This window comes from Plecotus auritus (genome assembly GCF_963455305.1).
Source record: "Plecotus auritus genome assembly, chromosome: X".
In the NCBI taxonomy this organism is placed as follows: Eukaryota; Metazoa; Chordata; class Mammalia; order Chiroptera; family Vespertilionidae; genus Plecotus; species Plecotus auritus.
Genome location: NC_137784.1, coordinates 55,314,413 through 55,341,627, shown reverse-complemented (window position 1 = coordinate 55,341,627; position 27,215 = coordinate 55,314,413). Strand labels below are relative to the sequence as shown.

Genomic DNA, 27,215 nt, shown 5'->3' with positions numbered 1-27,215 from the left:
ATTTAAACAATAAAATAATTTTTTTAAAAAAGAAGTAAATGGGGGCACTATTCTATCTAATAAAAGAGTAACATGCAAATTAACCATCACTCTGCTACACCCACAAGCCACGCCCACCAGCCACACCCACCAGCCAATCGGGAGTGAATATGCAAATAAACCCAACCAAGATGGCTACCGCCACAGAGAGCAGGAGGGAGGCATGGGTTTCCCCAGCAATGGAGAAAGCCAAGCTTTCCTCCTGCCCTTGCCAGCCTAGGCCTCCACTCAAGGCTACAAAGTTTCAATGATAGAAGATACATAAACCCAAACAGAAATGCGGCAGCCACAGAGCTGGAAAGAGCAGGAGGCTAGGGTTGCCCCTGGCAATGGAGGAAGCCAAGCTTTCCGCACACCTTGGCCGGCCCAGGCCTCTGCTTAAGGCTACAAAGTTTCAATTATAGAAGATACATAAATCCCCCCAAAATGGCTGCTGCCATGGAGCAAGCAGAAGGCTTGGCTCCACTCCAGGCTACAAAGTTTCAATTGTAGAAGATAAATAAACCCCAGATCCCAGGACCTCCGCTTGGGTCGCCAGGGGGCGTGGCCGGCCTGCAAACCACCACAGGCCCCTCGCCCAGGCCGCCCCACACCCCAAGGGAACCCCCACCCTGATCCGGGACACCCTTCAGGGCAAACCAGCTGGCCCCCACCCATGCACCAGGCCTCTATCCTATCTAATAAAAGAGTAATATGCAGATTGACCATCACTCCAACACACAAGATGGCTGCCCCCATGTGGTCAAAGATCCTACCCCTTGTGGACTCAAGATGGCCAGCAGGGGAGGGCAGTTGGGAGGGATCAGGCCTGCATGGGAGGGCAGTTCTGGGCCATCAGGCCAGCAGGGGAGGGCAGTTAGGGGTGATCCGGCTGGCAGAGGAGGGAAGTTGGGGGTGACCAAGCCTGCAGGGAAAGGCAGTTGGGAGGGACCCAGGCCTGCAGGGGAGAGCAGTTGGGGGGGACCAGGCCTGCAGAGGAGGGCAGTTAGGGGTGACCAGGCCTGCAGGGGAATGCAGTTAGGGGTGACCAGGCCTGCAGGGGAGGGAAGTTAGGGGAAAACAGGCTGGCAGGGGAGCAGTTAGGCATCAATCAGGCTGACAGGGGAGTGGTTAGGGGGTGATCAGGCTGGCAGGCAGAAGCGGTTAGGGGCAATCAGGAAGGCAGGCAGGTGAGCAGTTGGGAGCCAGCAGTCCTGGATTGTGAGTGGGATGTCCGACTGCCCGTTTAGGACTGATCCCACCAGGATCGGGTTTAAACGGGCAGTTGGACATCCCTCGAGGGGTCCCAGATTGGAGAGGGTGCAGGCTGGGCTGAGGGACACCCCCCCCCCGTGCACGAATTTCGTGCACCGGGCCTCTAGTGAATTCATAATTATTTGCAAACAACTTATATGTGATATTTCATTGAAAACAAAGTTCACAAGGACTTAGTCTTTATAAAACTGTGGTTAGAAAAATGTCAAATTCTCAATGCAGAGAATTAAGCACAAATGTCCTTATGCTGGAAGCAGGCTTTCTGATAATTAATATGACCATTCAGAACAGAGGTGATATTTCCATAAGAATGTGCTTTATTTATGTCAAAAACTACTGAATGAAAATCTTTTACTTTTATTCTTTCTGTTGTGGGAGCTGGAAGAAAAATTAACAATGATTCTAAAGTGATTATGAAAGGTTATCCTACATCCACCTCACCTTCCCTTTTCTCACCACTCAATATTCACCAGTATCTACAAGTCCTGCATTATATTGTCTTTTGGATTATGTTTTATAATTGTCATCTTGGGGACATTTTCTAGTATATTACCTCAGGACCAAATTTGAGAACTAGAAATTTCCTGTTGTCATTATCCTATACTAGAGGCCCGGTGCACAAAATTCGTGAAGGGGGGGGGGCTGTCCCTCAGCCCAGCCTGCACCCTCTCCAATCTAGGATCCCTCTCACAATCCAGGACTGCTGGCTCCCAACTGCTCGCCTGCCTGCCTGATTGTCCCCTAACCACTCCCCTGCCAGCCTGATCAACGCCTAACTGATCCCCTTCTGGCTTGATTGCCCCTAATTGCCCTCCCCTGCCAGCCTGGTCACCTCTAACTGTCCTCCCCTGCAGGCCTGGTCACCCCCAACTGCCCTCTCCTGCTGGCTCAGTCACCCCTAACTGCCCTCCCTTGCCAACCCAGTCGCCCCTAACTGCCCTCCTTTGCAGGCCTTGTCAACCCTAACTACCCTCCCCTGCAGGCCTGGTCACCCACAACTGCCCTCCCCTGCAGGCCTGGTCACCCCCAACTGCCCTCCCCTGCAGGCCTGGTCCCCCCTGATTGGCCTCCGCTGCAGGCCTGGGTCCCCCCCGCAACTGTCCTCCCCTGCAGGCCTGGTCGCCCCTTACTGCCCTCCCCTGCTGGCCTGATTGCCCACAACTGCCCTCCCCTGCCAGCCATCTTGTGGCAGCCATCTTGTGTCCACATGGGGGTGGCCATCTTTGAGCACATGGGGGCGGCCATCTTGTGTGTTGGATTGATGGTTAATTTGCATATTACTCTTTATTAGATAGGATAATAAAAGCCTAATATGCTAAAAAAAACTATCAACTTAAAAATTATCCTGCTATATTTGGTCAAACATTTAATTAACTCTCCCAAATGCCTTGGCAGTGCCAGACGAAACTATTTTGAGGGCCTTGTATGGCCTGTGGGCTGGATGTTCCCCACCTGTGCTATAGGGTATAATGTGAGAGCATGAAGCAGGTCTCACCATATCAAAATATCACTGACAACCATCATGGAGCCTAAAGTTCTGCCATAAGTGACTTCTTTGCCTTTGAAGGAATTTCAGTCTCTGAGAGGCCTATATTAAAATATAACTATCTTTAGGAGGGGAATCCTCTAACAATTTGTCAATTATCAAAATGTTAGGAAGGTTTAAGGGTATACTATAAGTCTATAGGAATATAGAATAGATATCTGGGGACAACAGGGAGTAAAAAGGTTGCTAAAAAGCTTGGGCCTACTTTATAATTTTTCCTAGAGCAGGTTCTGTATGTAAAAATTTGTGAGCTTGTTTTCCAATTATAAGCATTTTTAAAGTTATTCACCTCCAAGGTAGAAGTTAAATGCCAGAAAGAAAAACAAAGATTGATGAAAGAATAAAAGAAGATATGCTAAAGAATATTGTTCAGCCCTAGCTGGTTTGGCTCAGTGGATAGAGCGTCGGCTTGCGGACCGAAGGGTCCCAGGTTTGATTCTGGTCACGGGCACATGCCCAGGTTGCCGGCTCAGTCCCCAGTGTGGGGCATGCAGGAGGCAGCCAATCAATGATTCTCTCTCATCATTGATGTTTCTATCTCTCTCTCCCTTCCTTTCTGAAATCAATAAAAATATATTTAAAAAAGAATATTGTTCATACACTTTCAGGAGTATACAGTTTGCTATATTGATTAAATGGTAAGAGTTTTCAAACTAGAGAGAACTATAATCTAGTACAACTCTGTGGTCTTAGATACGAGTACTAGTAACTTGAGACCTAGAGAGATTGGGTTTCTTGAAATGCTATTAATTCAGTGATGATGATGATTGTCATAAACATTTGGGAAGATTAAGAAATAGTCTTTGGAAGTTCAGGTATAATTTTAATTAAGTGAAATAAATTGCCTTTAGTTTTGAAATTTGTTGTAGCACTAGTAGGATTCCATGTGAAAATCCCAAGTGGTCTAGAGTTTTATTTTAATACAAATCGGAGTTTTTTCCTAAAGCTAGAGGACAAGGTTTAATGATGAGGTTATGTCTAATGCCTGTCAAGATTTGGCATTGTCTCTTTCAACCATGGCAATATATGGACTAATTTCAGTTCTACACAATACAATAGGGAAATCTATTTGCTGGAGGGAGAGGGAATCACTTAAAAATTAACACATAAACCAAGAAATAGATCACTAAATAGAAATACAGGGCCAAATGACAGTACTTATCACTGGGAAAGGTAGGAAAATTATGAAGAAATCAATCGTTTTATCTCTTGAAAGGTGCTTAAAAACAATGGAAAGTAATATAAAATTGAAATTGTAAATTAATATTATAGTCTATATAGTTTTTAAAGTGAGATGTGCTTTTCCATCTGAATTTTCTCATTCAGACAGACTATTGCTGATTTTCATTCTGATTGTGTTCACTTGGCAGAATTCTCACTATTCATTAATGTTCTGGTTATTTCTTATCAGCTGTCCCAGTTTTGTCCTTCTGATCAAGTAATTCTGATTGCACAGAAAACATGTTTACTGATGGCAGCTTCAGTTGATCTAGAGCAAGGGAGAAAAGCTTCAATAGCCTTTGAACAGGTAATGTGCTACCTTCAAATAAAACACAAGCGTTCAGTGTGCGATTTGGTATGTTTGCCTTCCCTGATGCAATTTTTTTTTATTTTCTTTAAAGAATTATTTCCTTCCTTTCAGCACCATCTAAAGGTTACCTTTTAAAAATATTGGCTTCTTTTTAAAAGATTGAATGTCACGTCTTTTAAAATGTCCCTTGAAATAGACCACTCTTTCCAAATCTGTTTTTTAAATACTCTTTAATTTCATTGTCTCCCTGTGATCATATGTGATCCATAGGAGTTTCTCTTTTGTTACCTTTCACATATTCTTTGAGGAAGAACTCCTCTACTCCTGCAGCTTTGATAAGCCATCTGAAATTATTTATGTGTCTTGTTGTTCTTTGCTCAATTGCATTTGCTTTCTTTGGCCCATGTCCTTAAATATTTATTATCAACCCAATTTTAACAAGAAGACAGAATTCCTACCTTTGCCTGAATTATCTACTTTTTTTCTTTTACCTAGACAAAAACAACAACAAAAAGCCTTCCCAATTTCTCATATTTGCCAGCTTCTTTTCTTTCCAATTGATATAAATCCTTCTTGCCTGGTTATTCTCTTCGGTTAGTCTCTTTTTTCATATATGATTCTTCAGATCTGGAACAAACTCTCACAGATTTCTGCTGACACATTTTTCTTCCTTTCTCTTCCCTTGTTGAGTACAACTCAAAAAACATTTGAGTACCAGGCACTCTGCTAAATACTAGGAATAAAAAAGAGTTCTTATCCCTGAGGAGTAAAACATCCTCTTTTTAGAAACCTTTCCATTATAAAAGAAGATGAGAAAATAATCTATGTGCCCCAGAGCAAAACAAAAAAACAACAATTTTGCTTCTTAACAAGTGAGGGCAAATGTAATTTTATTCTCAATAAGATTTTTGTGCCCTAACCGGTTTGGCTCAGTGGATAGAGCATCGGCCTGCGGACCGAAGGGTCCCAGGTTTGATTCCAGTCAAGGGCATGTACCTTGGTTGTGGGCACATCCCCAGTAGGGGGTGTTGCAGGAGGCAGCTGATGGATGTTTCCCTCTCATTGATGTTTCTAACTCTCTATCCCTCTCCCTTCCTCTCTGTAAAAAATCAATAAAATGTATTTAAAAAAAAAGATTTTTGTGCTTTACTAAAAAATAGTAATAACATATTTTTGCATAGTGCTTTTAGCTTCTTTAAAGTTTTCCTTTTAAGTCGGTAGTCCTGATGTTATTAAATTTTGTATCTCAGTACAAATTGATGTGAGGGAAATTTCACAAACTCTTAAGTACAGTTCTTAATTATTTTGTTTGTTTCTAACAACTGTTCATTTTTTTCTGTTCTTTCTCTTGCACACCCTGATATTTCCTAAGAACTATTTTAGTAACCCTTATATAATTTTCTTTGCCTTTGAAAGGATTTCTATTTAGGTAATTGAAGATGCACTTCTGCCTTTAACCATCTAAGTTCGGTCTCTATGAATGATGCTCTGTCTTTCTAATGAGGATTTGTTGGATTCTACTAAATACATCCGTTTCTCATTCTGTAAATCCTCATAATGTGGAATATTTCCAAATAAATAGATGATGAAGGACTGTAGCTGTCCTTTATAATTTTATCAACATTGTCTCTGTTCTCCTGAGTATGAGTTAGGAGGAAGTGAGAGATGCTTTAAAAATATAGTAATTGTAATTTATCAAGAAACCACATCTTTTTCCTACAATAAGGGCAGATAAACTACTGCTAACTGGCCAAATCAGGCCTATGGTCTGTTTTTCTATACCCTCAGAGTTAAGAATGGTTTTTACATTTGTACAAGATTGTAAATGAAAATATAGGACAATATGTGAAAGAGAGTATATGTGTCTGACAAAGTCTAAAATATTTACTCTGTGGCCTTTTACAGAAAAGTATCCTGACCCATGTCCTAGATTATTTTTAACAGACTTATTGAGGTATAATTAACATACCTTATAATTTACCCATTTATAATATACAATTTTATGATTTTTAGAATATTCACAGAGTTGTGCACCTATCAACACAATCTCATTTTAGAACTTGTTCCTCACTCTAAAAATCCCTTGCCAATTAGCAGTGACTTTCCATCCCTACCACCAACCCTAGGCAACCACTCATGTCCTTTCTGTCTCTATAGATTTTCCTTATCTAGATAGTTCATGTAAATGTCATCATACTATTTAAAGTCTTTTATAACTGACTCCTTTTATAATTTTTCAATAATGTTTCTTAGGTTCTCCATGTTGTAGCTTGGACCAATACTTCAATCCTTTTTATGGCTAAATAATATTCCGTTGTGTGAATATACCACATTTTGTTTATCCATTCATCCAATGATGGATATTGGGGTTTTTCCAGTTTTCAGATATAATGAATAATGCTGCATGTCCAAATTTTTTGTGGATATGTGTTTTCATTTCTCTTGAGTGTATACCTACAAGTGGAATTGCTCGGCCATACTGTAACTTTATGTTTAAATCATTTGAGGAACTACCAGACTGTTTTCCAAAGCAGCTGCACCATTTTACATTCCCAGCAACAATAAATGATGATTCCACTTTCTTCACCTCATTACTACAACTTGCTATTATGTCCTTTGGATTATGGCCATCCTAGTGAGTATGAAGTGCAATCTCATTACAGTTTTGATATGCATTTCCCTAATGACTAATGATGTCATTACTAATGACTAATGACAAAAGGTGTTGAGCATCTTTTCCTTCTTTGGAAAATGTTTATTCAGATTTTTTTTACCATTTTAATAAGGTTATTTGTCTTTTTATTATTGAATTTTAATAGTTATTTATATATTGATACTAGGCTTTTATCAGATATAATTTATAATTATTCTCTCCCATTATGTGGTTCCATTTCCCTTTATTGCTAGTACCCCTTGAAGCACAAACATTTTTATTTATTTATTTTTTCTTTTTTTAAAACCACTTTATTAAGGTATGGTTTAACATATAAAACACTGTACACATTTAATGAATACAACTCTATGAGTTTAGGGATACGTATACACCCATGACACCATCACCACCATTAAGGCCATAAATATATCCATCATCTCCCAGTTTTTTCCCATCCTTATAATTATTATTACTATTATTATTTGTGTGTATATGTGTTAAGAACAGTTAACATAAGATCTAACCCAAGCAAATTTTAAGTATATAATACAGGCACTATGCTTAATAGTAGCACTAACCTTTTTTATTCTTTTTAAAAATGTTTATCTTTATTGTTGAAAGTATGATAGATGTTCCCTTTCATCCCCATTGACCCCTTCTAGCCCACACCCACACCCTACCCCAAGCTTTCACCACCTATTGTCTGTGTCCATGGATTATGCATATATGCATACAAGTTCTTTGGTTGATCTCTTCCCACCCATCCATCCTCCCCCACCTTCTCTCTGAGATTCCACAGTCTACTCCATGTTTCTGTGTTTCTGTATCTATTTTGTCCATCAGTTTATTTTGTTCTTTAGATTCCACATATGAGTGAGATCATGTGATACTTGTCTTTCTCTGATTGACTTATTTTGCTTAGCATAATATACTCCAGGTCCCTCCAGAAGCAGAAACATTTTTAATCTTGATTATGTCCATTTTATTTATTTTGTTGCTGTTGCTTGTGTTTTTGGTTTTATGTCTAAGATCATTGCCTAAGCCAATGTCTTGAAGGTTCATCCCTGTTTTCTTCTAAGAGTTTTATATTTTTAGTTCTTACCATTTAGGTCTATGATCCATTTTGAGTTAATTTTTATGGGTGGTATAAGATAAGAGTCCAGAGTTATTCTTTTTTATTTGAATACCCTGTTGTCCCAGGACCATTTTTTGAAAACTATTTATCCCATTGAATTATCTTGGGACCATTGTTGAAAATCAATTGTCCATACATGAAAAGGTTTATTTCTAGAAACTCAATTCTATTCCATTGATATCTGTGTCTATCCTTGTGGCAATGCCACACTGATTTTATTATTGTAGCTTTGCAGTAACTTTTTTTCTTTATTGATTAAGGTATTACATATGTGTCCTTAGCCCCCCCCCCATTACCCCCCACCCACAACCACTCATGCCCTCACCCCACTGGTGTCTGTGTCCATTAGTTAGGCTTATATCCATGCATACAAGTCCTTTGGTTGATCTCTCCCCCTTACACCTGCCCTCCCCTACCTTTCCTCTGAGGTTTGACGGTCTGATCAATGCTTCTCTGTCTCTGGATCTGTTTTTGTTTTTTTGTTTTTTAATAAATCTTTATTGTTCAGATTATTACAGTTGTTCCTCTTTTTTCCCCCCATAGCTCCCCTCCACCCGGTTCCCATCCCACCCCATGCCCTTTCGCCCTCCCCCCACACTGTCCTCATCCATAGGTGTGTGATTTTTGTCCAGTCTCTTCCCGCACCCCCCACACCCCTTTGCCCCGGGGAATGTCAGTCCACTCCCTTTCTATGCCCCTGATTCTATTATATTCACCAGTTTATTCTGTTCATCAATATTTTTATTCACTTGATTTTTAGATTCACTTGTTGATAGATATGTATTTGTTGTTCATAATCTTTACCTTTTTCTTCTTCTTCCTCTTCTTAAAGAATACCTTTCAGCATTTAATATAATAATGGTTTGGCGGTGATGAACTCCTTCAGCTTTTTCTTATCTGTGAAGCTCTTTATCTGACCTTCAATTCTGAATGATAGCTTTGTTGGGTAGAGTAATCTTGCTTGTAGGTTCTTGCTATTCATCACTTTGAATATTTCTTGCCACTCCAATCTGGCCTGCATAGTTTCTGTTGAGAAATCAGCTGACAATCGTATGGGTGCTCCCTTGTAGGTAACTAACTGTTTTTCTCTTGCTGCTATTAATATTGTCTCTTTGTTTTTTGCTCTTGGCATTTTAATTATGATGTGTCTTGGTGTGGTCCTCTTTGGATTCCTCTTGTTTGGGGTTCTGTGCGCTTCTTGGACTTGTAAGTCTATTTCTTTCAACAGATGGGGGAAGTTTTCTGTCATTATTTCTTCAAATAGGTTTTCAATATCTTGCTCTCTCTCTTCTTCTGGCACCCCCATAATTCGGATGTTGGTATACTTGAAGTTGTCCCAGAGGCTCCTTACACTATCTTCATATTTTTGGATTCTTTTTTCTTTTCTGGTTGGGTGTTTTTTGCTTCTTTGTATTTCAAATCTTTGACTTGATTCTTGGGATCCTCTAGTCTGCTGTTGAATCTCTGTATATTATTCTTTATTTCAGTCAGTGTATGCTTAATTTCTAGTTGGTCCTTTTTCATATCCTCGAGGTTCTCACTAAATTTATCAGCGGTTTCTAGAAAATTCTTGAAAAACCTTATAAATGTGGTTTTGAAATCTATATCTTCCATTTCTTTCGTGACCTGTTTCTTTGTCTCCGCATTTTGGCTGCTTCCCTGTGTTGATAGAGTGGCTTTGTGTGCTAGGTGTCCTATAGGGCCCAGTGGCTCAGCCTCCCCAGTTACCTGAGGTGGGCACTCTTGGTGCACCCCTTTGTGGGCTGTGTGCACAGTCTTGTTGTAGTTAAGCCTTGATTGTTGTTGGTATCACTGGGAGGAATTGACCTCCAGGCCAATTGGCTGTGAGGGTCAGCTGTGTCTATGGTGGGAGAACTTCTGTGCTGGAGACACCCTTATGAGGCAAGACTTGCTTCAGTGGGGCTTTGGTGCTCACTGAGTCTGCCCCCTGAGTGTGTCCCTTATGGATCTGAGGAATTGTAATCTGGATGGTCCCACTCTGACCACTGGGTACACTGGCTCTTGGATCTCCAAGGAGGTGCTAATGTAGCCTCTCTCTGAGGCCACCCAGCAGGAGCGATGGAGAGATCTACAGATTCCTCTTCTTTCTTTGGGGTTTGGAGGTGCCCAGATGAGGCCCAGCTGTGAAGCAGTGCAAGCTGCTGTGGGGCCTTGGGCCTTCTTTTGGATGTTCTGGGTCTCTCTGACTCAGCTGCAGTTTGATAGGTAAGTTTAGATTTCAAAGGACCAGGCCTTTCATATGCAAAAGCTTCTACGCACAGCTTGGTGGGGCGGGGTCTCAGGGCAGAGCAAACAGCAATGGCTTCCCGTCAGCCCTGCTCTATGAGGCCCCCAGGTCTCATTGTCCCTCGGTAATTGCTGCAAGCACGTCTGAGAGAAAGCCACCCTCGAGTTCCGCCCGATGCCAGACAGTCCAGTTTCTCCCCATATGAGTCTGGGTTCCTAGAGTCTCACCCAGAACTGGAGTTCAGAGCAGTCGGAAGCCTGAGTCTCCCTCCTGTTTGAAAAAGACAACAGCGTACTCAGTTGCCAGCACTTTCCGCGCACGTGCCTCCATACCTCTGTACTTTACTTCCACAGCTCCTCTGAGTCTCAGTGTGCTTTTCTTTTTCCTTCTAGTTGTAGAATTTCCACTCAGCCAGCCTTCCTGTGGTTCTGGATGATGTCCTTTTTGTCTTTTAGTTGTAGTTTTGAAGTGGTCGTGCGAGGCAGCAAGTTCAGGTGTTTACCTATGCCGCCATCTTGGTTTCTCCTCTAGATCTGTTTTTGTTCATCAGTTTATGTTGTTCATTCTATTCCACAAATGAGTGAGATCATGTGATATTTCTCTTTCTCTGACTGGCTTATTTTGCTTAGCATAATGCTCTCCAGTTCCATCCATGCTGCTGGAAATTATAAGAATTCCTTCTTTTAACTGCAGCGTAGTATTCCATTGTGTAGATGTACCAGTTTTTTAATCCACTCATCTGCTAATGGGCACTTAGGCTGTTTCTTTTGAAATAGAGATGTATTAGTCCTTCAACTTCCTCTTTTTCAAAATTGTTTTGGCTATTCCCTTGAATTTCCATATGAAAGTTAGGATCAATTTGTCAATTTCTGCAAAGAAGCCAGCTAGAATTTCAATAGGGATTGCACTGAATCTATAGATCAGTTTGGAGATTATTTATTGCAATCTTAACAATATTAAGTCTTCTAATCTAAGAAAATGGAATATATTTCCATTTGTTTAGGTCTTTAATTTCTTTCCACAGTGTTTTTGCAATTTTCAGAGTATAAATGTTTTACTTCTTTTTTTGTAGTCTATTCAGATTTTCTATTTTTGAGTCAGTTTCAGTAGTTTATATTTCTAGAATATATCCATCACAATCAAAGTTGTCTAATTTTTTGCTTTACAATTGTTCATAGTATTTGCTTATAATCATCCTTTTTATTTTAGTAAGGTTGGTAATGATGCCCCCTTTCACTCCTAATTTTAGTCATTTGTGTCTTCTTTCTTTTTTCTTGATCATTTTATACAAGGCTTACCAATATTGTTTAACTTTTTTAAGAACCAACTTTTGGTTTCATTTTTTATCCTATTATGCTTCCAGTTTCCATTTCATTAAGTCTCACTCTAATCTTTATTGTTTTCTTCCTACTGGTTACTTAAGATTAATTTGCTCTTCTCTTTCCAGTTTCTTAAGGTGGAAGTTTGGTTATTAATTTGAAATATTTCTTCTTTTTGGAATATCACCTTTTACAGCTATGAATTTCCCTCTAAGCACTGTGTCTTAGTCTGTTTGAAATAGTATAACTAAATACTGCAGACTACATAGCTTATAAACAATAGGAATTTCTTTTTCACAGTTCTGGAGTTTGGAAGTCCCAGATTAAGGTGCCAGTCTAGTCACATTATCTGGTAAGGACCATCTTCCTGGTTCATTGCTGGCACTTTCTTGCTTTATCCTCACATGGTGGACAGGACTAGAGATCTCTTATAAAAGGCACTAATCCCATTCATGAGGGCTCTACTCTCATGACTTTAGCACCTCCCTATGGCCCCACCTACTAACACCTTCACCTTTGGGAGTTAGGGAATTTGTAAGGGACATATTTAGACCATAGCATACTGTTTAAGCAGCACCCCATTAGTTTTGGTATGTTGCATTTTCTTTTTATTCATTGTGATTTTGTAAAATATGTTGTTATTGATTTTTAGAAAGAAGGCAAGGAAGAGCGAGAGAGATAGAAACAACAATGAAAGAGGAACCTCGTCCATTGGCTGCCTCCCATGCCCTCTACTGGGGATTGAGCCTGAAATCCAGGCATGTACCCTGACTGAGAGTTGAACCAGTGACCTCCTGGTTCCTGGGTCAACACTCAACTACCGAGCAACACTAGCCAGGCCATTGTGATTTCATTTTTGACCTATTATTTACTTAAGAATCTGTTTTATATCCACATATTTGTGAATTTCCAAAATTTTATTATCTTATTGATTTCTAATCTTATTCCACTGTGGTTAGAGTACATACTTTGTGAGACTTCAAAATACTTTAAGTTTATTTGAAGTTTGTGTTGTGGCCTAGCATATGGTCTGTAGTGAAGAAAGTGCCATATGTGCTTTAATATGTTTTATTGATTTCAGAGAGGAAGGAAGAAGGGAGAGAGAGATCAAAACATAAGTGATGAGAGAGAGTAATTGATCGGTTGCCTCCTGCTCGCCCCCTACTGGGTATCAAGCCCACAACTCAGGCATGTGCCCTTGACTGGAATCAAACCCCGGGACCCTTCAGTTCACAGGCCAACATTCTATCCATTGAGCCAAACCAGCTAGGGCCATATGTGCTTTAGAAGGATATGTCTTCTTTTTGGGTTGGTAGAAGTTTATGGATATCTTTTAGGTATAAAAACTGTATATAGTTTTATACAATTGCTTTTTTAAAGTTAAGAGAAGGAAAAAGAAATATATCTTTATATTGTCTTCTATAATTATGCAACTATTTTTACCACTGGACTTTATTTTGTTATTTGGATTCCAATTACTATCTGGTGTCACTTGTTTTCAGCCAAAGAACTTCTCTTAGGTTTTTTGTAAAAATGATTCTGGTAGCAACATATTCTCTCAGCTTTTGTTTATTGGAGAATTTCTTTATTTTGCTTTCAGTTCTGAAAGATAGTTTTGCTGGATATTAGATTCTTGGTTACTGTTATTTTCTTTCATCACATTAACTGTGCTATCCCACTGCCTTCTTTATTGAGATTCTATATTTGCTGAGGCAATGTCATCAGACATTCTTCCTTTTATGTGGTTTTCTTTAGTTGTTTGAACATATTTAAAATAGGTGCTTTGAAATCTGTGTATTCTCAGTTCAACATGTGAGCCTTTTCAAAATAAGTTCTTGTTGCCTGCTTTTTTTCCTGCATGTGAGTCACGCATTACTGTTTCTTCACATATCTCATAATTTCTTGTCGAAAACTGGACATTTTAGATATATTGGTGCATCATTGAACACTGGTTTCCCTTCTGGGCTTGTTGTTAATATTTGCTTGTTACTTTGTTTAGTGACTTGGCTGTTCTAGTTCATTGAAGTCTATTTTCCGTAGCTGTATCACTTCTCAGAGGGCACAATCTTTGCCTGTGCAGTCACCCTGACCCCTCTTCCCCAAAGGGATGAAAGTGGTGTTTATCAAGGTTATTTTTTACCATCTCTTTCCCTGTCCTCCCTGTTAAGTTTCTAAATGGCCTTCTCCTATTGTTATCACACCCAGCTATTAGTCATAACTCGTGTGTGTGTGTGTGTGTGTGTGTGTGTGTGTGTGTGTGTGTGTGTATGTGTGTGTGTTTGAAAATGCTCTTTGGCATAAATTGAAGGGGGAACTCTTTGGCATAAATTGAAGGGGAAGGTATCTTCTTAGCTTTTTCTTTCTTTAGTTCTCTTTATAAGAGCTGGTCTATGGTTTTGCTTGTTGATATCATTGAGCTACCATACACCTCTTAATTATTTAACACCAAGAACTCCAAGGTTTTTTTATAATGCCCTTAGACTTGAACTTTCCCATGCTTCTTTCCAAGTAAAGTCAGTCTTTTTAGGTAGACCTACAAAGCTCACTCTTCTAATGGCCTGCCTCTCTTCCTGAGCAGAAACTCTCTACCTTTGTTTTGTTGCTGAAGGCAGGGATGGTGGCCCATTTCTATCAAGAGTGACAATCAAGTTCTGTGAGTTGAGGGCTGGGCAGGAGTCATAGTCCCAGGCATTCTTGCCTTACCTCTCCCAGCATGGAAACCCTATCCTATGCACAAGCTAAGGTAAAGGCATTTCAGACCTAGTATTCTCAGTATGCCATGCCTGGTAGGGAGTGGGGACTAGGTAGAGGAAGAGAGCTCCAGACTTCTCAGTTGTGCTTGTTTTATAATAGAGCTTCTGCAATATAGACCTTGGGAAGGGAAATGAGAGGTAGTGGCAGCATGCTCCTTCTGGGAATTCTAGCCTGGAAGCTGAGCGTAGAGGGAGCACCATCTTATTGGCCACACCCACCTAAAGTAGCATTTACATCTCACTGAGCTGGGGAGTTGGTGAGCAGATCATGTCTTAACTGCCACAGGTGCTCACTGTTCTAACTGAAACTTAGTAGATTTCTTGGAATAGATTTGCTCTATGCCCCTAGGCCAACTTCCTGAGACTACATGATTGTGTCTTACAATTTTCAGTTATGGTTGTTTTGCTGGGGAGAAGGTTTATGGAGCTCCTCACACCACCATCCCAGAAGTGCTTCTCTTCTGTCCTAGATTATTAAAGAAATTGATAGTGCTCAGATAGTCTAATACTTATTTTCCTGGGACATTAGGAAAAGTACAAATAGAGGTTAATATTTCTATATAAATTCTAAAATGTTCAGTTTAAACTATCATTTTTTTAACTGTTTTTAATGAAAATGGTGTCAAGATTATTTTAACTTCCTTAAAACTTTTGTTTGATTGAGACTAATATTTTTTGTTAATTGTTGCCAAATAGACCAGATTCCTGAATCGTGCACTTGAGCAGATCCATAAATGCAGAGACATCTGGAATCTCCTGAAAGAAACAGGTATAGTGGGAACTGGGAGTTTGGTAATGCAGTTATGAAGCATGTTTGAAATCTGAATAACCCAGTCTTTTATCACCAGAAATTTGTGCCACTTGCAGTACTTGATAGTCAAATGATTCTTTAAGAACTAATTTTTCCCCACTGTATGTCTATTTTGACTCTATGACACACTGTTTGGAGTAAGAATATATTTTACCTTGCTTTTTTGTGGAAGTATATAGTATTAAATATATATGACTTTATTGCTCTTAGATCAGTAGAGTAATTGTCTAATTTAATCAACTTTTTATCACAGTATAAATGTATCATAGTTTTTATCTTTTTAAATTTTTAATGTGTTTTTCTTTATTTTTTCCCATCACCACTTATCCCCCCAAACCCTTTTCTACCTCTATTCTTCTCCCTGAAATCACCATAGTTGTTCGTGTCCATGAGTTCTCTTTCTTTCTTTTTTGCTCATTCCCTCCACCACCACAAACCCCCTCCCCACAGACCTTTCCACCTAGGATCTATCTATGAGTCTGTCTCTATTTTGCTTGTTAGTTCAGTTTGTTCATTAAATTCTACATATGAGTGAAATCATATGGTACTTATCTTTCTCTGACTGGCTTATTTCATTTAGCATAGTGTTCTCCAGGTCCACCCATGCTGTCTGAAAGGGTAAAATTTTATTCGTTTTTATGGCCAAGTAGTATTCTATTGTGTAATACTACTCGTCTACTGATGGACACTGGAGTTGCTTTCACATCCTGGCTATCTATACTAATAAAAGGGTAATATGCTAATTAGACCGGATGTCTTCTGGACAAAGCAATGGTGGTGGAGCCGAGGCAGAGGTGGTTAGGGGTGATCAGGCCATCAGGGAAGAGCAGTTAGGGGGATCAGGCTAACATGGGAGAGCAGTTAGGCAGTTAGGGGGATTAGACCGGCAGGGGAGAGCAGTTAGGGGGATCAGGTCGGCAGGGGAGAGCAGTTAGGCAATTAGGGGGATCAGGCCAGCAGGGGAGAGCAGTTAGGGGGATCAGGCTGGCAGGGGAGAACAGTTAGGACAATCAGGCCAGCAGGGGAGCGCAGTTAGGGGCGATCAGGATGGCAGGAGAGAGCAGTTAAGGGTGATCAGGCCAGCAAGGGAAAGTTAGGGGCATTAGGCAGGCAGGCAGGTGAGCAGTTAGAAGCCAACGGTCCCGGATTACAAGAGGGATGTCTGACTGCTGGTTTAGGCCCAATCCCTGTGGACATCCTCCGAGGGGTCCTGGATTAGAGAGGCTGCAGGCAGGGCTGAGGGACTCCCCCCCACCAAAGCACAATTTTGTGCACTGAGCCTCTAGTTGTAAATAACACTGCAATGAACATAGGGGTGCATATATTCTTTCGAATTAGTGTTTCAGTTTTCTTCTGATACATTCCTAGAAGTGGAATCGCTGGATCATAAGGCAGTTCCACTTTTAATTTTTTAAATATGTTTTTATTGATTTCAGAGAGAGGAAGGAAGAGGGAGAGAGAGATAAAAACATCAGTGATGAGAATCATCAATTGGCTGCCTCCTGCATGCCCCCTACTGGGAATTGAGCCCGCAACCTGGGCATGTGCCCTGACTAGGAATTAAACTGTGACCTTGTGGTTCATGGGTCAATGCTCAACCACTAAGCCAGGCCATTTTTAATTTTTTTAAGTAACTCCATATTGTATTCCACAGTGGCTACACCAATCTGCCTTCCCACCAACAGTGCACAAGGGTTCCCTTTTTTCCACATCCATGCCAATACTTGTTGTTTGTTGATTTATTGATGATAGCCATTCTGACAGGTATGAGGTGTATCTCATTGTAGTTTTAATTTGCATTTCTCTCATGATTAGTGATGCTGAACATATTTTCATGTGTCTATTAGCCATCCATATGTCTTCTTTGGGGAAGTGTCTATTCAGTCTTTTGCCCGTTTTTTAATTGGATTATTTTTTGGTGTTGAGTTTTATAAGTTCTGTATAAATTTTGGATATTAACCCAGTATCAGATGTATTGGCAAATGTGGTATGTCTAATTTAATCAACTTTTAACACTGACTAGATATAGGCTAAACAGTCTTCTAAACTATAATCATGATATCAAATACTACTAACATTTTGTCATGAAATAATCAAAATAGTAGTAAACATTTTGAAATTACATAGTAGGTTGCTCCTATTTCCTCATTGAGGATGGTGTTGGCTTTTAGGTTTAGATAGATTTTTTTTCACATTTTACTTTTTAATATGTTTTTTAAAATTTATCTTCAGCCGAAACCGGTTTGGCTCAGTGGATAGGGCGTTGGCCTGCGGACTGAAGGGTCCCGGGTTTGATTCCGGTCAAGGGCATGTACCTTGGTTGCGGGCACATCCCCAGTGGGAGGTGTGCAGGAGGCAGCTGATCGATGTTTCTCTCTCATCGATGTTTCTGGCTCTCTGTCCCTCTCCCTTCCTCTCTGTAAAAAACCAATAAAATATATTTTTAAAAAAAATTATCTTCATTGTTGAAAGTATTACAGATGTTTTCTTCCCCCGCCCCCCGCATTGGCCCACTCGACACTGCACCCTCCCTGTTTTAGTTAGAATTTTAAAAAATCAATAGATATTAAATTGAATTGCATACCTTTCAGATTCTATAATCATATCTTTTTTCTCTTTTGAAATATTAATATTTTGAATTAAGACAGGGAGAAGAGTGTTTTTTTAATATATATTTTATTGAATTAATAAAGGAAGGGAGAGGGAGAGATAGAAACATCAGTGATGAGAGAGAATCATTGATTGGCTGCCTCCTGTATGCCCCACACCGGGAATCAAGCCTGTAACCTGGGCATGTGCCCTGACCAGGAATCAAACCATGACCTCCTGATTCATAGGTCTATGCTCAGCCACTGATCCACATTGGCTGGGCAGCCCCCTGCCATATTTTTACTGGGACCCTGTAAGTCAGGTACTTGGACAATTCTCTGAGAGGGCTTTGTAAGAATTTGCTCCCTAAAGTTGAGGTAAGATCAACCTTATTCTTTTAAAAATCTACACTAATAAAAGAGAAATATGCAAATTGACCGTCACTTGTGACACCCACCAGCCAATCAGGAGTGAGTATGCAAATTAACCTCATCACCTCCATGGGTACTGACAGCAGGGAGGAGGCAGCTCCCAGCACGGCCTGCTTGGCCATCACCACAGCGACCAGGGAGCAGGCAAGTGTGCCCCGCAGGCAGCCCAGCATGGCCTGCTTGGCAGTCACCATGGTGTGGAGCAGGCAGGCCCCACAGAGAGCAGAGAACCACAGGGAGTGGGCCTAAGCCGTCAGTAGGACATCCCCTGAGGGCTCCCTGATTGGAGAGGGTGCAGGTCAGGTTGAGGAACACCCCCCATTTAAGAGATTAAAAATAACAGTTAGCCTCCTGGCATGAATTTCGTGCACTGGGCCTCTAGTAGATATATATTTGAGATAAAAAATGGTGGCAGAGTAAGTGGATACTGCATGGACATGCTTCCAGGAACAAACTGGAATTGCAACTAAAATACAGAAGAACTTCCTGAATAATCAACAGAAAACTCACAGGAGAGAACCCTGATACCCGAGGACCAAAAGTGGAGACCACATAGAGACTGATAGGAGGGGCGGAAGTGTGAAAGGGCTGACCAGGCGCCCACAGACCGCAACTGAAGTCCTGGAGAGATATCTCAACTGTGGAGGGTTGCCACTGAGAACTCTGGGATCTAATCTCCAAGCTGGGCTCCCCAGCAGAAAGCACCAAAACTGAGGAGGATACCCACATAACATCTTCCTGTGAAAAGCATTGGGGTTCTGTCTGCCCAGGAGTAACAGCTAAAAATTCAGGCACCTTCTTAAAGGGCCAACACACAAAATTCCCTGTGGAACCACACACCTTGTGCTTTGGCAGAGGGAGGGTGAAGTGGACTGGTGCTATGAGAGCAGAAGCCAGTACTGGGGACTCGGGGGATAGAGCTCAGAAAGCAGACACCCCAAGTTTCTTGGGCTGAGTCATTCCCTCATACAGTAGAGGACATATTTCCCACATAGACATTTGTCTTGCCTGGGGGGAAGACAGTTAACACACCCTATTGGAAAACACTTTCCCCTGAGGCCACTTAAGAGATTAAAAATAACAGTTAGCCTCCTGGCAGAAGAAACTGCCCCATCCTGTTGAAAAAAACTCTCGCCACACCTGAGGAGGATTGCCTGGGGGGCAATGCAAGTCAGAATCCTATCAGTCTGTAGGCTTTGAGTCTTAGCCTGATCTAATTACTCAGAAACAGCCTTTAACACTGTCCTGCACTAGAGATTGAGAGGTGTAGAGAATCTACCTAATACATAGTCACAAACCCAAACAGACAGCCAAAATGAGACAAAGAAACAACCCCCAAATGAAAGAACTAGAGAATTTTCCAGAAGAGATAAATGAGGCAGAGATAAGAAATTTATTTGAAACAGAGTTCAGAATAATATGGCAAAAATGCTCCACAGCATGAAAAAAGATATAGTAACTATGAAAAAAGAATAGTCTGAGATAAAGAATGACATAACAGAAATAAAGAACACATTGGAAGGAATACACACCAGATTAGGGGAGGCTGAGGATCGAATCAGTGAATTAGAAGACAGAGTTGAAAATATCACTCAATCAGAGAACCAAAAAGAAAAATTAATTAAAAAAACAGGAGGAAACCTTAAGGGAGCTGTGGGACAATGTGAAACATAACAATAATAGAATACCAGGTGTACCAAAAGAGGCAGAAAGGGAGAAAGGAATAGAGAAGATGTTTGAAGAAATAATGGCAGAAAACTTCCCTAACCTTGTAAAGGAAAAAGTCAGACAAGTCCAGAAGGCACAGAGAACCACAAATAAGAAGAACTCAACCAGGTCCATGCCCAGACATGCCATAATTAAAATGTCAAAATTAAAGACAGAGAGAGAATCTAAAGGCAGCAAGAGAAAACTGTTACCTACAAAGGAGCTCCCATAAGGCTGACACCTGATTTCTCATCAGACACTCTACAGGCAGAAGGGAATGGCATGAAGTACTCAAGGTAATGGAAAACAAGGATCTGAGACCAAGATTACTATATCTAGCAAGGCTATCATTCAAAATAGATGGTCAAATAAAGAGTTTCCCAGACCAAAAAAAAAAAAAAAAGGCTAAAGGAGTACATCACCACCAAGCCAGCATTACAAGAAATGCTAAAGGGAATGCTGTAATGACAAAAAGAAACCGAGAGAGAAACCTAGGCATACAGAATTAAAATGGCAATAAATAAGTACCTATCAATAATAACCCTAAATGTAAATGGATTAAATGCTCCTATCAAAAGACATAGGGTAGCTGAATGGATACAAATACATTACCCAACTATATGCCATCTACAAGAGACCCACCTCAAAACAAAAGACACACAGAGGATGAGAGTGAATGAATGGAAACAAATTTTTCCATGCAAATGGAAAAGGAGAAAAAGCTGGAGTAGCAATACTCATATCCGATAAAATAGATTTTAAAATAAAGGCCATTGCAAGAGACAATAAAGGTCACTACATAATGCTCAAGGGATCAACAAAACAAGAGGATATAACACTGATAAACATATATGCATCCGATATAGGTGCACTTAAACATATTAAAAAAAAAACTCTAGAGAACTTTAACGGAGAGATCGACAGCAATACAGTCATAGTAGGAGACTTTAACACCTCTCTTACTTCACTGGGTAGATCTTTCAGAAAAAAACTTAATAAGGAAACAGAGACTCTAAAGGACACACTGGATTAGATGGATTTAATTGACATTTATAGAACATTTCACCCCAACTCAGCAGAATATACATTCTTGTCAAGTGCACATGGATCATTCACAAAGATAGACCACATGTTAGGACACAAAACAAGTTTCTACAAGTTCAAGAGGATTGAAATCATATCAAGCGTTTTCTCAGATCACAGTGGAATGAAATTAGAAATCAACTATAGTAAAAACACCCCAAAACATTCAAACACATGGAGGCTAAATAGCATGTTATTAAACAATGAATGGGTTACCAATGAGATCAAGAAAGAAATCTAAATTTTCCTGGAAACAAATGAAAATTAACATACAACAGCCCAAAATCTCTGGGACACAGCAAAAGCAGTCCTGAGAGGGAAGTTCATAGCACTACAGGCATACCTCAAAAAACAAGAGAAATTGATAATAAACTATTTAACCCTGCAACTTAAAGAACTAAAAAGAGAACAAAAAAGGCTCAGAGTAAGTAGAAGTACAGAAACAATAAAAAGGGTGGCGGTAGTGGCTGTGGCTGGGTCGGCCCCACGGACTGCGGCTGCTGAGGTGGAGGCGGAGACGGAGGCGAAGGAGGCGGCGTCAGCGGCAAAGGGGGGAAGATGGCGGCGCCCGTCCTGCTGAGAGTGTCTGTGCTGTGGTGGGAGCGGGCGGCCTGGTATGCAGTGTGCGCCGCCGGGATCTTGCTTTCCATCTACGCCTACCATGTGGAGCGGAAAGGAGTGGGACCTGAGCACCGAGCCCTCTGCGACCTAGGGCCCCGCCGCCCTTGCCTCCAGATGGGGCCGAGGATTTGGTCTTTTGGGTTCCATTTTTGGAAAGGATGGTGCATTAAACCAGCCAAACAGTGTCTTTGGACTTACATTTTATATATTACAGTTATCACTTGGCATGACAGCAAATGCAGTTGTAGCTTTAATCCTCATGACATCCTCCATCATGTCTATAGTAGGGTCTTTGTACCTGGCCTACATTTTGTACTTCGTGCTGAAGGAGTTTTGCATCATCTGTGTCATCACATACGTGCTGAACTTCATTCTTCTTATCATCAACTACAAACGACTAGTTTACTTGAACGAGGCCTGGAAACGGCAACTGCAGCCCAAGCAGGACTGACAGCCTGATGAACTCTTATCTGACAGTCCCAAGTCCCTTTTTTCCATTAAGTTAATTTCGCAGCATTTTTTTTATTCTTCACAACAGACACTTTCCCTAAGAATCTTAAACTGATTTTTTAAAATCTTGTAAATTAGAAGGGTATTTTTTGTGTCAATCTTCATTTTAAATATGGATACAAAAAAAAGCATACGCCGAGCCAATCAAAGACAAGCTTTAACTTTATTTTGAAGATGTTTCTGAAATAATTAAATGTGGCCCTCCGTTGTAAAGTGAGCAACCATTGCTAATAACTCTCCAATATGTATAAATTCAATTTCAGGTATAACAAATGTGATCATGACATGAAAATATTTTAGAATAGATACTGTATTAAGCATTGCCATGTTTACAATATGTAATATGTTTTTAGCCAATGGATTTAAACATGTAGATTCAACTAGAATTCATTTCTGTGATATTTGTAAATAAAGGTAGAAATATTTGGATCCATCCCTGCAGAACTTGCTGTACAGTTGAGTTGAAGTGTAGCAATGAAGAATTGTCAGCTCAACACTGACTGAAGAAAAAGTGAAAATAGTTAAGGGAGTCTTGTGAAAAGTACTGACAGCTGTGGATCCAGCATTGACAGCAAAAATAATAGGGCAGTTGGTTCCCTTTCATCTCCTTCCTCCGCAAGGAAGAAACTCTTTGGGCATTCAAGTCAAACTTGTGTCTAGTCATAAAACTGGATCAGTTTTACCTTACAGAGTGAGTCCTGTGACCAAACCATCAAGTTCAAGGCCACTAAAGATGGGGAAATGGGTACATTTCTTTGGAGAAAAGCTGGAAATACATGAATTTTAAGTTAAAGAACTCTAGAAAGCATTGATTAGATGCCTCTGTGGATGGAGAAACGAGTCCTGATATTGAAGTGAACTGTACAATGAAGTCACGTCGCAATGCTTCCAGTTCTACGAGCCTTTTACTGCTTCTCTTTTCCCAGCTACAGTGGAAATGGCTCAACGGTTAAGACTTCTGTGGTATATATAACACTAGTCGTGCTAAAGTTCCTCGTGTCCCAATTTAAAATGTGGTGTGTGTTTTTTTTCATCATATTTTGTATCAATCAGCAGAGTATAGTTAAAGCTTGTCTTGATTTTGCCCTCTTGAAAATATTTGTCTCCAACTCAAAGAGAAAATGTAAAAATGTTCAGCCAGACCCTTCAAGGTTTTCCTTTGTTTTCCTAAGCCTGTGGGGAACACCACTATTTCAGTTGTATTAAAAAATGGCCACATTCCTATGATCCAGAACTACTAATCACCTTTTTCTCACTGAGAGATGAACATATGCTGCCTGCACTGCAGCTCGTAATGCCGACGTCTCAGTAAGCAACAGGGCCCTGCTGGGTGCTATTGGGTACTTGTGCCCTGGAAGAGTGGGCTCCCTCTACATCCTCTACGTCACCCCGGAAGAGGGGGAAGAAAGATACAATGTTTTAAAATTCCAGTATTGTTAGGAATATTTTAAAATTACTAGCCACTGACATTGAAGAACAGATTAGGGAAAAAACTGAATTTCTGTTTTTGGCAGTAATTCCATACTTCTTGATTTTTGAAATGATTTGTAAATGAATTCTCTTATTAACTTGACAGTCACATCATTTGAAGAAATAAGGGAAGTTGTGGTTATATGATAGGGAAGCTAGGTGGTTTGGAGAACCTCATTTAGTATTTCATTACAGCTAGTTGCTGTCAGTAAGGGTAAACTAAATGAAATTACTCAGGTTTAACTAGCTGTGTGCCAGGAATTACTTTACTTGATGTATGTAGCCTCTCCTTAAACCCATCACTTTTAAAGAGGTGAAAGCAGTGACTATTTGCATTCTAAGAGACAAAGATCTTTTGGTACAAGAGATCTTTGGACCAACGAGTAGGATAGAGGACCAAGACTATAGTGAAATTAAAATGATTTGTTGCCTTTAGTTTGCTTATATTTCCTTTTAAGACTATCAGCAAAAGTGCAAGTTTACCTTCAACAATTACTTCGTAACATAGATTGGTATCTCTACCTGACACCAGGGAATGCTGACAGATCTTGAAAATCAGTATTAAACAGATGCCAACAAGAAACCCACTACCTTTTTGGTAACCTATTTGGGAAGGAGCACCTAATATGCAAACACTGGAAAAATCTCTTGCTACTCAGATATGTTAGGCAGCACTTAGGACTCCTCATTTATGAGAACTACCCCTCAATAAAACAAAAGGGGTGTAGTGTGGTGGGAGCCCAGACCAATTGGTTAAACATGTTTTTAACAGATTATCCCAGAAAAGATAAAATGTTTTCTTATAGAACTATTAAGCATGGCTGAAGTATGAGGTATATGATCTGTATAGGATGCCCCATCAAAAATATTACTAGTGCTTTAAACTCCAGAGTAAACATTCATTTAAAATAGAGTTCACTGGGCAGATATCCCCTTTAATATTAGATAGGAATAATCTTTATCAGAGATTTAGGACACAGTTTTGTTAACTGGTAAAAAAATAAATAAAAACAAATGTAAATATGTAAGAATATTTATTTGTTGCACATAACTTTTTTGGTATAAAATAAATGTAGAAGTTACTTGTGGGGAAAAAAAAGAAACAATAAAGATTAGGGCATAAATAAATAACAGCAAGACTAAAAAAAATCAATGAAACCAAGAGCTGGTTCTTTGAAAGGACAAACAAAATTGATAAACCATTAGCCAGGCTCATCAAGAAACAAAGAGAGGGGGCCCAAATAAATAAAATCAGAAACTAAAGAGGAGAAGTAAACACTGACACCACAGAAATACAAAGGATTATAAGAAAATACTATGATCAACTATATGCCAACAAGCTAGACAGTGTGGATGAAATAGACAAATTCCTAGAAAAATACAATCTCCCAAAACTGAATCAGGAAGAATCTAAAAACCTGAATGGGCCAATAAAAACTGAAGAAATAGAAGCAGTAACAAAAAAAAAACTCCCACCACACAAAAGCCCAGGTCCAGATGGCTTCACCTGGGAGTTTTACCAAACATTCAAAGAAGTACTAAACCTATACTCCTAAAATTATTTCATAAAATCCAAGATGAAGGAACACTTTCAAGCTCTTTTTATGAGGCTAGCATTTCCCTAATTCTAAAAGCAGATAAATAAACTACAAAGAAAGAGAATTACAGGCCAATATCCCTCATGAATATAGATGCTAAAATCCTCAAAAAAATATTAGCAAATCACATCCAGCAATATATTAAGAAGATCATACACCATGATCAAGTGGGATTTATTCCAGGAATCCAAGGCTGGTACATTTGTGAATCAATAAACGTGATACATCACATAAACAAACAGAGAGACAAAAATCACATAAATCATATAAATTGATGCAGAAAAAGCATTTGACAAAATACAACACCCTTTCTTGATAAAAACTCTCAGCAAAGTGGGAATAGAGCGCTCATACCTCAACATAACAAAAGCCCTATATGACAAACCTACAGCCAACATCATACTCAATGGGCAAAAACTAAAACCGTTTTCCCTAAGAACAGGAACAAGACAAGGATGCCCACTTTCACCACTCCTGTTCAACATAGTACTAGAAGTACTAGCCATAGCGATCAGACAAGAAGAAGAAATAAAAGGCATCCAAATTGGAAAAGAAGAAGTAAAATTTTCCTTATTCGCAGATGACATGATACTATACATAGAAAACCACAAAGACTCCATCAAAAAACTACTAGACCTAATAAATGAATCTGGCAATGGAGCAGACACAAAATTAACACCCAGAAATCTATGGCCTATTTATACACAAATAATGAACTCACAGAAAGAGAAATTAAAAAAGCAATCTCATTTACCATTGCACCAAAAAAATTAAGATACCTAGGAATAAATTTGACTAAGGACGTAAAAGACCTGTACTCGGAAAACTACAGGACATTGAAAAAAGAGATAGAGGAAGATATAAACAAATGGAAGAACATACCATGTTCATGGATTGGTAGAATCAACATCATTAAAATGTCCATAATACCTAAAGCAATCTATAGATTCAATACAATACCTATTAAAATACCAATGGAATATTTCAAAGATCTAGAACAAACTCTCCAAAAATTCATCTGGAATAAAAAAAGACCCTGAATAGCCACAGCTATCCTGAGAATGAAGAACAAAGTTGGAGGGATCACAATACCAGACACCAAACTATATTACCAAGCCTCGGTTCTCAAAACTGCCTGGTACTGGCACAAAAACAGACATATAGGCCAATGGAACAGAATAGAGGACCAGAAATGGACCCAAGCCATTATACTCAATTAATATTTGACAAAGAAAGAAAGAGCATACAATGGAGTCAAAACTGTCTCTTTAATAAATGGTACTGGAAATTTGGTCAGATACATGCAAAAAAATGAAACTAGATCAACTCATACCATACACAAAAACAAACTCAAATGGCTAAAGGACTTGAATGTAAGACGGGAAACCATAAAAATCCTACAAGACTCCATAGGCAGCAAAATTGCAGACATATGCTGTAGCAATATATTTACAGACACAGATCCTAGGGCAAGAGACTAAGGAGAAAATAAACAAATGGGACTACATCAAAATAAAAAGCTTCTGCACAGCAAAAGAAACCATCAACAAAACAACAAGAAAGCCCACTGCATGGGAGAACATATTTGCCAATGTTATCTCTGATAAGGGTTTAATCTCCAACATTTACAGGGAACTCATAAAACTTAACAAAAGGAAGATAAACAATCCAATCAAAAAATGGGCAAAGGACCTATATAGACAGTTTTCAAAAGAGGACATTCAAAAAGCCAAGAGACACATGAAAACATGGTCAAAGTCACTAATTATCCAAGAGATGCAAATCAAAACAACAATGAGGTACCACCTCACACCTGTCAGAATGGCTATCATCAACAAATCGACAAACGACAAGTGCTGGTGAGGATGCAGAGAAAAAGGAACCCTCCTGCAATGCTAGTGGGAATGCAGACTGGTG

At 39.7% G+C, this 27,215-nt stretch overlaps 1 protein-coding gene and 1 pseudogene across 2 annotated transcripts in view; both read left to right on the top strand.

Moving 5' to 3' along the window:
• TEX11 (testis expressed 11) overlaps nt 1-27,215 on the top strand; it is a gene marked incomplete at both ends in the record, with an annotated part of 517,390 nt that overhangs the window by 424,990 nt on the left and 65,185 nt on the right. The window contains 2 exons of the mRNA XM_080652805.1: nt 4,251-4,367; nt 15,175-15,247. Coding sequence (XP_080508931.1) covers nt 4,251-4,367; nt 15,175-15,247 — 190 coding nt within the window. The remainder of the gene's footprint in view (nt 1-4,250; nt 4,368-15,174; nt 15,248-27,215) is intronic.
• LOC308239943 (vitamin K epoxide reductase complex subunit 1-like protein 1) lies at nt 21,658-22,171 on the top strand (annotated as a pseudogene). Its single transcript has one exon. The product of its transcript is annotated as a vitamin K epoxide reductase complex subunit 1-like protein 1 (transcript).